Genomic DNA, 12,348 nt, shown 5'->3' with positions numbered 1-12,348 from the left:
TCTTCTTTTTCAATGCAGCGCGACATCGCTTTGTATGCCCCATTTCTTTGCAAGAGTGATATCTTATGCCACTCATGTCACCTCTGGATGCTCTTGACATAGTAATCCTCTCATCATTGAATCCACCATTATAACAAACAGATTCATGGATCCCATCAAACTTTGTTTGGTCAAACCGAATCAAATCTCCCTTCTCCATCACATTCACAACCTCCAATTACACAATAAATTTCTTGCACAAAACTAATAATAACAGCAACAAAATAGCCAAGAACAATGCAAGGGGCAACTAATTACCGCACCATCCAAGCCACAAATTTATATCAGCTCCAAAAGATATGTATCCACAGACGATACACCCCAAATACAATGATATGCACAATATCAGCCCCAATATATGAAATTAGTCCTATCGAATTTCACTTGAATGACCTGAATAATCTCCTTCAGACTCTTTAAACCCCCAAACTACAAATTCAACGTCTGCACAAGAGACAATATGCAACACAGCAAAACCAAATCCAATATGTTGTATACTAAGGGTATGTTTGGTTGCTTGTGGGGTACTGTGCAAATGAGATTCACTTTCTAAATCTCATGAGGTCTCATGAGCTTCGAGTTCTCACACAAATGAGATTCACTTTCTAAAACAACTCATTTGCAAAGGCAAATGAGATTCACTTTCTCACGAGGGTACTTTTTGTGTTTGGTTGCTTTTGCAAAAAAAGCAAATGAGATTCACTTTCTAAAGTGTACGAGGAAGTGAATCTCATGTGATCGAACCAAACGTACCCTAAAAGAAGAAGTCCCAACTACACAAGTTGCAATGTGAATCTCACAGCTTCAGTAAAATCCCAAGGAGTATACCAAGACAATCACTCCCATATCACTACACGTATGCAAGAAACACCGCACAACTGAAAATAAATGGCCAGATTCATGACCCAGCAGCAACAAACAACTGCACAACCAAATACAATAGCATCAATAGACTTCAAGAGAGATAACACTTGCAAACACCCAAATACAAGACCAACGCTAAACTACTTATGCACAATCTCAAGGAAAAACTGCTCAAAGATTATAGCTAAACAAGCCAATGATGTCCAAATGCACTATTATCCTCACCCAAACTAAAAAACAGTGCATATACAACCAAAGAAAGGCAATATACTATAGCCGATACCTTCAGCTGCAGTAAACCAGTTTACCGCTTGCAAGAATCAACCCAAAGCAAGTATAAAACTCCCAAAATATGCAAAGATCCTTCTCAAAATCAATTTTCTGATGATCCAATACCAAAAACAACCCTAATGCATCAGTTGCAACTATCAAAACCCATCAATTAAACTGCAATGTGCAGAAACATTAAATCTGCACTCTAATAACCACTATTTAAAAATTACTTGAAAATCTGAAATAAATCCAATACAGCTCCGATAGAACTGATTTTTTATTCGTTGGTCTTCTAAAATCAAGATCTAGAAAATGGCTACCTTAATCAAGTGATTCTGCAACTTTTGTACAGACATCCTTTTCTTAGGGCACAAAAAATGAGGCAGGGCCCAAATGACAGAATTGAGTTTCTTCTCTTCTTTCCCTTCTAGATGATCAACAAAATCACTCTCACAAGGTCTGAAATGGCTCTGATAGCATATCAACACTGAAACAACAAGAGTGAAAGAGGAGCAAAAACAAGAAGAAACTTCATTCTATTTGAAAACAGAACACAGACGTATAAAGGGACATGCCCTGTACCCACTACAGGACAAAAACTGTTGACTCTACACTACCTGAGAAAGTGCAAAAATACCCCTGAAAAGAATGCTGTGTACATATAAATACAATAAAAAAGGGCAGCACATAAGGATGGTATACATATGACACATAAGTCTCAAAACCTAACCATTTGCAGATATCCCTTGATTAGCATGTGCTTTGTTTGGACATTGGATCAAAAGGCAAGTGTAAATTTTGTGCTTTTACTTGAGTCATAAATAGTGGCATATAGATAGCTAAGTTTTGGCTTGTACTTTCTATTACAGCAAGGTTTTGGTGGAAGAAGTGAACACACATTCATTGGCTATATATAGTCGACAATGTTACCATGACTCACACTACCCAAACATGTTAACATCCACTGAATTTTGTGAACATCAACAATTAAACATATATATCTAAAAAGGAAATTTGTAAAAATAGCTGGTATACAGTATCTTGATGAGTAAAACAACAGAATTACTTTTCGCAAAATGCAGTTAAGAGAAAAGGTAGCCATGAAGAGTTTAAGCCACTTACGATTTAGTCATGGATATTATTCCTTGAAGAACTCCAGCATTACCACCCAGAACTGGAAGAAGGGCAAACAGCAATCCAACAGCACAATCCTGGTTTGCAAGGACAGCTTTCACTGATCTCTAAATACCATCTAACATGTAAACTGAAGAATAACAGGAAAGAGGAAGGTTATTACCTGGAGGATAAGGGTTCCAACAGTAACTTGACCATGAAGTGCATTGACACTGTTTCTTTCCATCAAGAACTTCAAAACCTGGATAAGGAAAAACAGTCTGCTTGTTAAACAAGATATAAAACCTGAATAAGAACAGTCTGTTTGTCAAAAAGATATAATCTCTTGGGATATTAAATTGAAATGAATAGCACTACAACTTTTCCTCAAGAGAAGTTCTATCTAGAATTGTTCGAAATAAGCTTCCAAGTCAGCAAAATGCTAGATAGTTTGGAACAAATTTGCATGACATAAAGGAATTTATCTTCAGAATTCAAGTCTTAAAAAGTACCCCACAAAGGAAGTCGCTTGAAGACAAAGGTAAACTTTTCAGACAAAGATGGCTGTAAATGCCAGCCATCACAAATTAATGCAGTTATAATTTAGGTAATGCATTTCCGAGCTGTAAGTAGAGGTGGATGAGTAATCATCTTCCAACATATTACAGACTTTGTGCATAGATGCCTATACAATATGGCCTGATTACAACATGAATTTCTACATCCGATTAAATAGTGGGGTCGGATTTGGCAATGAAAATAGAATCTGAATCGATTTGGACCAGACTTGGTGAATCATGTAAAATCCCAAAAAATTACAACACAGAGGGTTCGGTAAACTACCACAGCTGTTGAAGACATAGACAAGAATGTGCCCACAAATACCCCTTCTGAGGCTTTACCACCACATAACTGCAAAAAGCACATACATGATAGAACACAAGTAGTTAAGAGAACAGAGATATTTCTCACAATTGGAACAAGTAGAAACATGCAATATTTTGCAACAAAAAAACAGAGGGATGTACTTTCAATCTTTTATTACTTAGAACAGCTGAGCCTTATCTCCTAAAACGAGGGGCAAAGAAATGGTCTAGATGTCTCAAGGGTAGGAGAATTACAGAAATATAATAAGCCAAATAGCTTCAAGAAATAATCAGCATCGAAGGTTGCAGTATCTCCTTAATGTATGTTAAAGAAGCATGCAATGCGTGCAGTACCTCATAAAAATAAACATATAATATATGCAACAAATACCAGAAATATGTAAATAAAAAAAGAAAGGGCTAGGACAGAGCAAGGTATTTTCATGCTTGAATACCAACTAGGCCATGATAGAAAGTATGTAATAAATTAATCATAGACTGTGCATGAACATTTGGTTTGTCTTCTATCATATCTCCACAAATAGCATCACCAAATAAACCATGGCAGATGACGGCAAAAAATTACAGCTCAGACAAATTATATCGAATCAAAGAAGTGAAAAGCCATTCAAAGTTCAGCTCAATCAAATGAACATTCACGAAACTTTGTTTTAGATAAACAATCATGGGGTTGAGTCCAAATGCTTCATGAAAAGATTTAAAAAACATAGATTCTACATCTTCCATAAGAAATAAAAGATGAACAAGCTAAGTTCAGTCTATTATCGTTTTACCATGATTGTGAACTTCTTTAACATTCCCATTGTTTCAACATATCAGCTCTGAAATATGCAAACTCAAACCCAAAATATGTAGCCACACTGACAATGGCATCTGATGTTCAATTGTTCAAGTAAGAAGGGATTTATTTCTAGCAGATACACCATACACTTTCATAGTAGAAGCAGTCTTTTGATCTGGAAACTATACGTATTGTACTAATTTTGTTAGTGCATTAACCTGATGAATCAAATTTACTAGGAAATGGCTATGCAAAGAGAAGGTCTGCAAAATAGTCAAGATTTCGGAGTCGGACATACTGAGGCAGTTATGCCACATAAGCACATGAAAAGAGAAATTTGGAGTATCCCTCCAAGAACAGCAACTGCTCGAACTACACGAATCTACAGAAACCATGGAATACCAAGTCAATTCACAACCAAAAAGGTAACATGATAAAAAAAAACCTATGCATGCACGCATGCACATACACACACACAAGATATGAAGAAAACATGAATCTGCACACAGAAACTAACCTTTGTCATGGAGAACTCAAGCCCCAGTGCAAATAGAAGAAAAATTACACCAAACTGGGCAACAGTCTCAACCTACAGCCAGAATCAGAAGTTTGAGAAACTAAAAGGAAACACTGATATCCCCAATTTATAGCTCATTAAAGTTACAGTAGCAACAAGTACAGCAATGACAACATAAGTGCAACTAACATTATCAAGCTTGACAGTTTTGTGTGTTGTTTAAAAATGGATACAAGAGCATATGATAAAGCAGAAAAGTAACAATCCTATGAGTAATGTAAGTTAAGTATATGAAGACATTCTAATGGAAAGGAGAAATGGACTAAACACTTGAAGTTTGAACAACTTAATTCAAGTGCCTTTTAGGTCAAGCAACAAGACCAGCATACATATACTCTATGTCATATAGGTGCGGGTGCGGACACGGGTGCGGGTGCGGATGCGAGTGTGGATACGGGTATATACTTAAAAAAAACATGGGTGTGGGGGTGCGGGGAGGGTATATATATAATTTTAACAGTTTTAAGACAACACTGTGTATGTGTGCATTTATGTATATATATATATATATATATATATATATATATATATATATATATATATATAGATAGATAGATAGATAGATAGATAGATAGATAGATAGATAGATAAAACTGAACTTGGTTAGGGTTAACTGAATCTACTTTTGGACAGAAATGGATCCCAGTGTGGTTGACTTTACTTGACACAAAGGAAGTGGTGTCCAAGTGTCGCACCCGCATGGATGTGGGTGCGACGCGGGTGCGGTGCCCTGTTAGAAGAGTCCGTGTTACATAGCATATAGTTTTTGAATAAATCAATTCTAGTAATGAAACAAAATGAAGGAAACAACAAATAGGATTGCAACACACTATCATGGTTTAGGTCTAAAGATAATGTAAGAGTCCTCTTATTAAAAGTAGAACCTAAAAGAGCAGGTCCTTGAATACATTAAAGTGAACAATCTTCAGATTTATGTGCATGCGCTACAAAAGCTGCTTTGTTGTTAAATCATGTTATATCCTTGTTGGAACCAATTATATCTCACAAAAGAGCCAGTTGGGGAAGGCAAATGTGCACAATGCAGATAATTTCACAAATTTATGAACTGCATGGACTGCCTTGTGCAAGCTCAAACTATCACTAAGCAGAGCAGAAAACAGAGTGAAACTGAACTGCTGCACATATCCTATCAAACCTCCATTGTTCAGACTCCAAATAATGAAATCAAGAGCTCTATCACTATCTACACACTCTAATCTTGCTCCAGGAAAAAAATTCAACTCGATCCAGAAACTGGAAAGCCTTCAAACCAAATGAGCAACAGAGATCAAATTCGGTATATTTTACAGTGAGCAGAGTGCAGAATTTCCAGTCTCAATCGGATGATGATAGCACTTGATCCAAGAGTCCAGAAATGCTCACATTCAAGGAGAATTGAGTTTAGTATGTCTAAAACGTGTGCAAAGTTTCAAAACTATCACACATGTAATTTGACCAAAATCAGCTCTGCAACAGGAACCTCTCTGCTTTATGATAAAAAAGAATCTGGATTTGAACATCCATAATATATTTTAGTTAATAAATGCTGGATTAGGACCTACATGGCAAGAATTCATTCCTATTCATACTAATAATAGATCCTTTCCAGTGCCTTCACTCCTGTTTCTCATCCTTTTACTTTTATCTTGGTATTCCATGACCTCATTGACTTGGTCTTATGCCTACCAGATATTGGAAAATTTAATAATAATCAGTATGTTTCAACAAGCCTAAAAAGCAAGTTGAAAACATTTAAATGTCAATGAAACAGAGGCACCTAAAAGAGTTCAAAATACAGCATGGAATTATCTAAGTTCATTGGGAACTCTGATCACCCCTGTGCAGATTTACTTATTAATGTATTTTCTTTTGCCTCAAAGGGAAAACGGCAGCCACTTTAACAAATTAAAAATGATATAAACCTATATCAATCAGTCAATATGCTTCTACTTTTGGCACATATTTCCATGAATATACTTTTCTTAGCCAGATATTTTCCTCACAGCTTTTCAAATTCCAGTGAATTTAGTCAAACCAATCAACTCAGACAAAAAAGTTTTATGAAGGTTACATATATGTGTAGATTCAACAATGATAGAGACCTACTTGGACCATTTCGCTTACAAAGCTTAGCCCTCCAGGCCCAATGACGGATCCTGCCAGCAAATATCCAGTAATAACCTGAAATTTTTGAAAAAAAGAGGAAAAAAGATAAATTCCACTGTAGGGAGTTACACATTCAGGAACTTGAATTAAAATGTGCTAAGAAAAAATTGACAACAAATACATCAAAAACATTATGTTCAAACATTCATCATGAATTTAAATTCAGGTGCCAATGTTCTGACCGGTTGTCCAGCACAAGCAAATGCAATGCCACCACATGTTGCAGATACAATGACAACTACCAGATCCGATATCAACCTGCAAGGCATTAAAGCAGTAAGTAGCAGTCAACACTCTATTGTAACCATCAGGCTCTTGTGTATAACCATTAGAAAGCCACACCTTAGGTCCAGCTGCAGAACAGGATACTTTGACTTGGGCTTTGATATAATAAACACATTGTCCTGAAATCCATTCAAAAGAACTTACATTGACTTCTCATGATAAAATATTACTAGAACAATATATTGTGAACAAAATTAGCTGGTGAGACATCAAATGCAGTATTGCTAAGACAAACTGGATGGAAGCAAGAAAGACAACTGAAGAAAACCTTTCTGTCTATTAAAGTCGGCATATCATCTGCTCTGTTCTCATTATCTAAGTTGAAAACATCATGAAGTTGAAATGACCTGGTCAATTTCGGAAGGAGTTAAAATACACCCAATGTATGACTCCCAAACAGAATTGCTATTCTCATCAATAAGATTATATTTCTAAGTTTCTAGCATAAAATTTAAAAAAGAAAAAGAAAACCATTTTGGAACTAGAAAAAGGGACTATTACTTCTCTTCTTTGGTCTCATTTTTCTTGGGCTTGTCACGAGTAACTCGGGCAACAGTTTCTAGAACCGCCTGAAAACATAGATAAATAATAAGAAAAGTTGAGATAATATGTTCTTTGGGCAACTAGATGCAACAAATGGAGCTAGAATTACAGGTTCAGCTAACAATAAAAAGATTTCTTCCAAATACATGGCAGAAGAGGCATGTACAGCATTTGCAACACAAGCAAGTATGCTTTTAGCACAAGGATAACTGGATATAAATGTAACAAATGAAACCACAAAGTAAGAAATGAGCTATCTTATACAATCCATGCAACAAGAGAATTGTTCTGAGTCTGACCTACAAATTGTAGCCACCATTTTCATGGTTTTGGACACAAGAAACTTTTACTTGGATGCAGCCTATGATATCTACAACACCCAAAGCCATGAGGTAGTAGTGGTCAATCAGCATTTTCACAAACGTGAGAATGAATGCTCAAGGTATCATTGCATTTTCTGAAAAGCTAGCATCTAACAGTTTTTTGAGTTGAAGTCTCCTGATTAAAGCACTTCACAATGTGACAGTTTGATTGTAGTAACATTTCCTGCAACGACGACACGGGACTTGTCCTTGGCTCAAAAAAAATTAAGTAGAATTTTTCAGCCTAGAACCTAATATGCTCCAATCATCAGCTTTCACCTGGGATTCAGATTTAAATGAAGACTTATGATGGACAAGAAATTATAAAGTTCAGCAAAATGACATCTGCCAGCAATGACATAGTCCCAAACAATTGCTATCATTGCCTATGCCAGACAAGTATGTATGGTCTTGCATAGCAATTTGATCATAAGAGCCTTTTATAAAGCAATATTAACTAATAATGTGTGTTGCTTTTTATGGTCTTGCAACTGCTTTTCTATTCTTTTCTTTTCTTTTTGCATAACGGTATTCCAATTTTGCATTGCATTGTCCAGGTGTTTCATGGCCTCTTCCTGAGTAAGAAATTTCCACTGGGATAAAGCCCTATCAATGGGCCTTGTCAGCGATAGGGCCCTCAAAACAAAATGTTGGAAGTGCAGACAATGAAAGTAGAACTTTGGTGAAAAAAGAAGGATGTGAATGGAATGAACAAAAGGACCTCTTTACAACTTTCAAACTTGAGTTTACGAAGTTATAGATTGAATTAATTACTAAAAAATAGACCCCAAGAAGAAAAGTATTTTTTCAACTTTAGATAAATTGAAAAGCATATTTGTCTCTTTTTTCTTAACAAGCCAATTCTTTTTAGATTTTAAAATTGCATCAACTTCAAGGAGGTTGACATGGCATCAATACTATAGCCAGCGAATAAGCTCAACACAAAGAACATAATAAAATAAGACAAAAGTGATACCACATCCTCGGCATCTTTGTCCCTGATTTTTGTTACTGTCTCAATCATGAGATAGCACTCAAGATGCTGAATATACATTATAGTTCGCTAACTTATCATTGATGGCAAATCATGCATATTCATTCAAATAATCACTATACCAGATAATATTAAAAAGTTTAGAGTCACTTCCTCATTATCAATTTGTTCTTTTCTTTTTTGAAGCCAGATCTAAAAACCTAAATACATACAATAATTAATGTTCATATTGGATCAGTAAATCAGTAAAACTTCACGCTTATCACCTGTTGTTCAGCCACCGTGTTGTTGAAGCTACCCGCATCTGTTTCTGGCACATGCACCAAATGTCCAGTGCATTGTTAGCCAATGGAAAATAAATAAATAAAGACAAAATTGCTAACCTCAATAAATTAGGAACAGAAAATAATCAACCTTAAACTTATTTCAACATATGACAACAGCCAGCCCCTTACAGTCATAATAATAGAAAAAATAGTGGTAGTTGTAATAGTAATAATAAGCAATAAAAAGAATAGCAATGTGCTGATGATGATGATGATGATCATGGTGATAGTGGTTGTTGCGGTGATGACAATAGCAACAAGGACTATATTAACTTGTCCACTATTCTTATGAAGCATATTTCATGCCCTAGAACATGAAATAAGAAAGAATTCATATTGCATAACAGCCTTCACTCCATATATACTTGGACAAACAACAGTCAACCTGGATGAGGTTATTGCAACCTTTGGCAAAGCAAAACTTGAAATGAAGAAAGCACAAGATGTGTCTTTTATGCTGCAAGCAACAAAAACCCTATGACAGAAATAAGCTACAGTGCAGAAATCCTAATAATCAATATTAGTATTAGAATGATACTTGTAAGGCAAATTGAAATAGAACAAAAAAAACAGTGGGGTTCCCCAAAAATATTGCAATTTATTTAATAACAAAGTTTAAAATCTTATAAAAATAGAATGTTTTCTCATGATACTTTAAAAATAACATGACTCATTATTCTTACAATAAGTTGCAACAATTATAGAAACTCAATTTAATGGTTTTTCAAAATTCTCATGAAAATTTCTTTCAGTAAAGCTTTTTTAATTTCTCACAATAACAGTAAATAAAAAAGTTAATATTGGTGCTATAGTAAAAGCATTCGATATTGAACACATATTTAAACGATATATGCCTTAAAATATGGGTGCAGTAACCATGTTTAACTCAGTGCCACTATTAAGACTCCCGAAGTGCATACCCTTTTTGTGCTATCATTAATATTATAGCACAATGTGTATGAAACTTTTTTTCTTACAGATAAAATATGTGGGGGTGCACTAGCATTCATTACGTATAATATAACATGTGCAGACGAGGAACAGTCTAATATATGAGTTTCACTTTTCAGATACCTGAGTCCTTATTACATATTCCCAATAAGTTTCATCCTGGTAGAATAGATTGTTAGATCTTCAGTTTTAAGCAATATGCACTAGTTCAGGTAGGGCATGCATCAGGTTGAGTTCAGATTGAAACATGCAGGTTTATCAAACATAGGGAAAGACTCAGCCCAAGTTAGGCTCATTTTGTCCCGTAAAGCTTGAGTAAGGACCAGCTTTAACTAAGCCGGATGCCATATGCAATATGTCTGAACTCAACAATGAAATATTTAGATATGATATTTGAGGAGCAGGCCTAAACGTCCAAAAAATAACTGAAAAATGAAAAGTAGCAAATGAAAGATGTATCTAAACATCTGAATATTGAAATAATCATACTAACAGAAAACTTGGATAGCTTTTCTGTGTCCCAATAAAGCAATGCCACAAGGAAAGAAGCACACAAGACAAGTGGACTTCCATGTGGAACAAATGGTTGACGAGACAAAAGCGTGAGGCCTACCTATAATAACCTGAAGGATGGCGAACAGGTGCAGACAATGACAAAAGTTGAACCAGACAACTGAAAACAAGTCTGGTAATTCAATCAAAGATTTTGGCACGAAATTCAACCTTCTACACCCCGTAAAAGTCCACCAACTCAATTTTTTCCTTCCTAAATCCACCTGAAAATTCCACACCTCTAACTACTGCTTCCATGCAACAACTTTCACCTCTTTAACCTCTATCTTCCTATCCTGTTTCCCAAGTTAATTCCTCTAACAAGTGTGAATTCCCGGTTACTGATCAACATCGGGAATTCTGTGCAAAAATAAGACAGCCAAATATTTCCATCTAGAGAACAAAATGTCATCCTAATCCATCCATAGACCTAACAAAGCAACCAAGAGAGCAACTCAAGATCCCACCTTTGATTTCAGCACTATAATAAGGCCGGAATGTTGCGTTGATCCTAAAAACTAGTGTAAATCAAACACAAGTATTACCATTTCTATCAAATGTGACTGGAACAGAAAAAAAAAACTGAATTTTATGATTTACATAACAATCTCAAAAATTCATTCAAAAATAAGTAACGAAGAGGAATTTCCGACTCCACATTCCAAAAACTTGAATTCACTCGAAATCCACCGGATCCAGACAGCATGACCCCTCAAAACCCCTTCCAAACGATCAACATAACGTATCAGTTAAAACAGAGCAAACATCAATACTAGACAGCCGCTCCACGTCTACACATTGCAGAATCAAAGAGCAAAAGCGAGCGAAACAGAAAGTCAGAGATCGAACGGAGCTGCGTCAGAGATCGGATCCACGCTTACCACCGGGATGCTCACTCTCTGAGAATTCCTTCTCTAGGGCTCGATCGATGATATCCGCGAAGCTGTCCTCCTTCGCGGTGGCGTTGCTCCCGGCGTCCCGCTGATCCTCGACGGCGAAAGAGTGACGGACGGAGGCGGACGAGGAAGAGAAGGAAAGGAAGAGGAGGAGGAAGACGAGAAGAAAGGAGAGGGGTACAGCGAGAGAGCACCTCATCTTGAGGGAGGTGGAGACGGGCGGAGACGGTGGTGGTTTCCGGCCATCCAATGGGAGGAGTTAGTGGTTGAAGTATAGGCACGGTGGAAGAGATCCGGTGCGGTATTTATAGAGGGGCAGATTCGGGAAACAGGTAATGTTTTGCTCGGCTTACAGAAATTACGAGAAAAGGCTCCTAAATGTTTGGAAATATAGGAATTGCCATTCGTCGTGAGTCACTTCCGTCTCTCATGTTGGTCCTTGACTCATTTTTTGACCAGGTCTGTGCTTTGGGCCGTCTTTGGACCAATTCCTGCATTGGCTTTGGTGCTGCTTGTACCAATGTTTGGCTCGTTTGGACTTTGGTCGATGCAAACTTGATCACAGGATCCGAACCATGTTTCATCGAGCTTTAGATTATTCTTTAGACTATGTTTATATCATACGATACGATATTTACACATTGACCCACTTCTGTTGTTTTAGTTTTTGTTGGCTTGGTTCTGCCTATTGAATCTTGAAAGATCCGGCCGGGCTTGTCAAATATAGATGATGTAGGTG

General features: G+C 36.5%; 1 protein-coding gene across 1 annotated transcript in view; it reads right to left on the bottom strand.

The window, feature by feature from the left end:
- Positions 1–11,888, bottom strand: part of LOC149820238 (K(+) efflux antiporter 4-like) — a 51,166-nt gene extending 39,278 nt beyond the window's left edge. Inside the window, exons 1-12 of the mRNA XM_089983885.1 lie at positions 11,595–11,888; positions 9,151–9,194; positions 7,487–7,554; positions 7,254–7,332; positions 7,043–7,104; positions 6,883–6,958; positions 6,641–6,715; positions 4,475–4,546; positions 4,256–4,339; positions 3,133–3,201; positions 2,474–2,551; positions 2,299–2,387 (exon numbers count right to left, since the gene is read on the bottom strand). Of these exons, the coding sequence (XP_089840011.1) occupies positions 2,299–2,387; positions 2,474–2,551; positions 3,133–3,201; positions 4,256–4,339; positions 4,475–4,546; positions 6,641–6,715; positions 6,883–6,958; positions 7,043–7,104; positions 7,254–7,332; positions 7,487–7,554; positions 9,151–9,194; positions 11,595–11,808 (1,010 nt within the window). The 5' untranslated portion in view covers positions 11,809–11,888. The remainder of the gene's footprint in view (positions 1–2,298; positions 2,388–2,473; positions 2,552–3,132; positions 3,202–4,255; positions 4,340–4,474; positions 4,547–6,640; positions 6,716–6,882; positions 6,959–7,042; positions 7,105–7,253; positions 7,333–7,486; positions 7,555–9,150; positions 9,195–11,594) is intronic.
- Between the last annotated feature and the right edge of the window lie 460 nt (positions 11,889–12,348).

This window comes from Nuphar pumila, chromosome 12 (assembly GCF_984573655.1).
Source record: "Nuphar pumila chromosome 12, dmNupPumi1.hap1.1, whole genome shotgun sequence".
NCBI lineage: Eukaryota > Viridiplantae > Streptophyta > Magnoliopsida > Nymphaeales > Nymphaeaceae > Nuphar > Nuphar pumila.
This window is presented reverse-complemented; position numbering and strand designations above follow the sequence as displayed.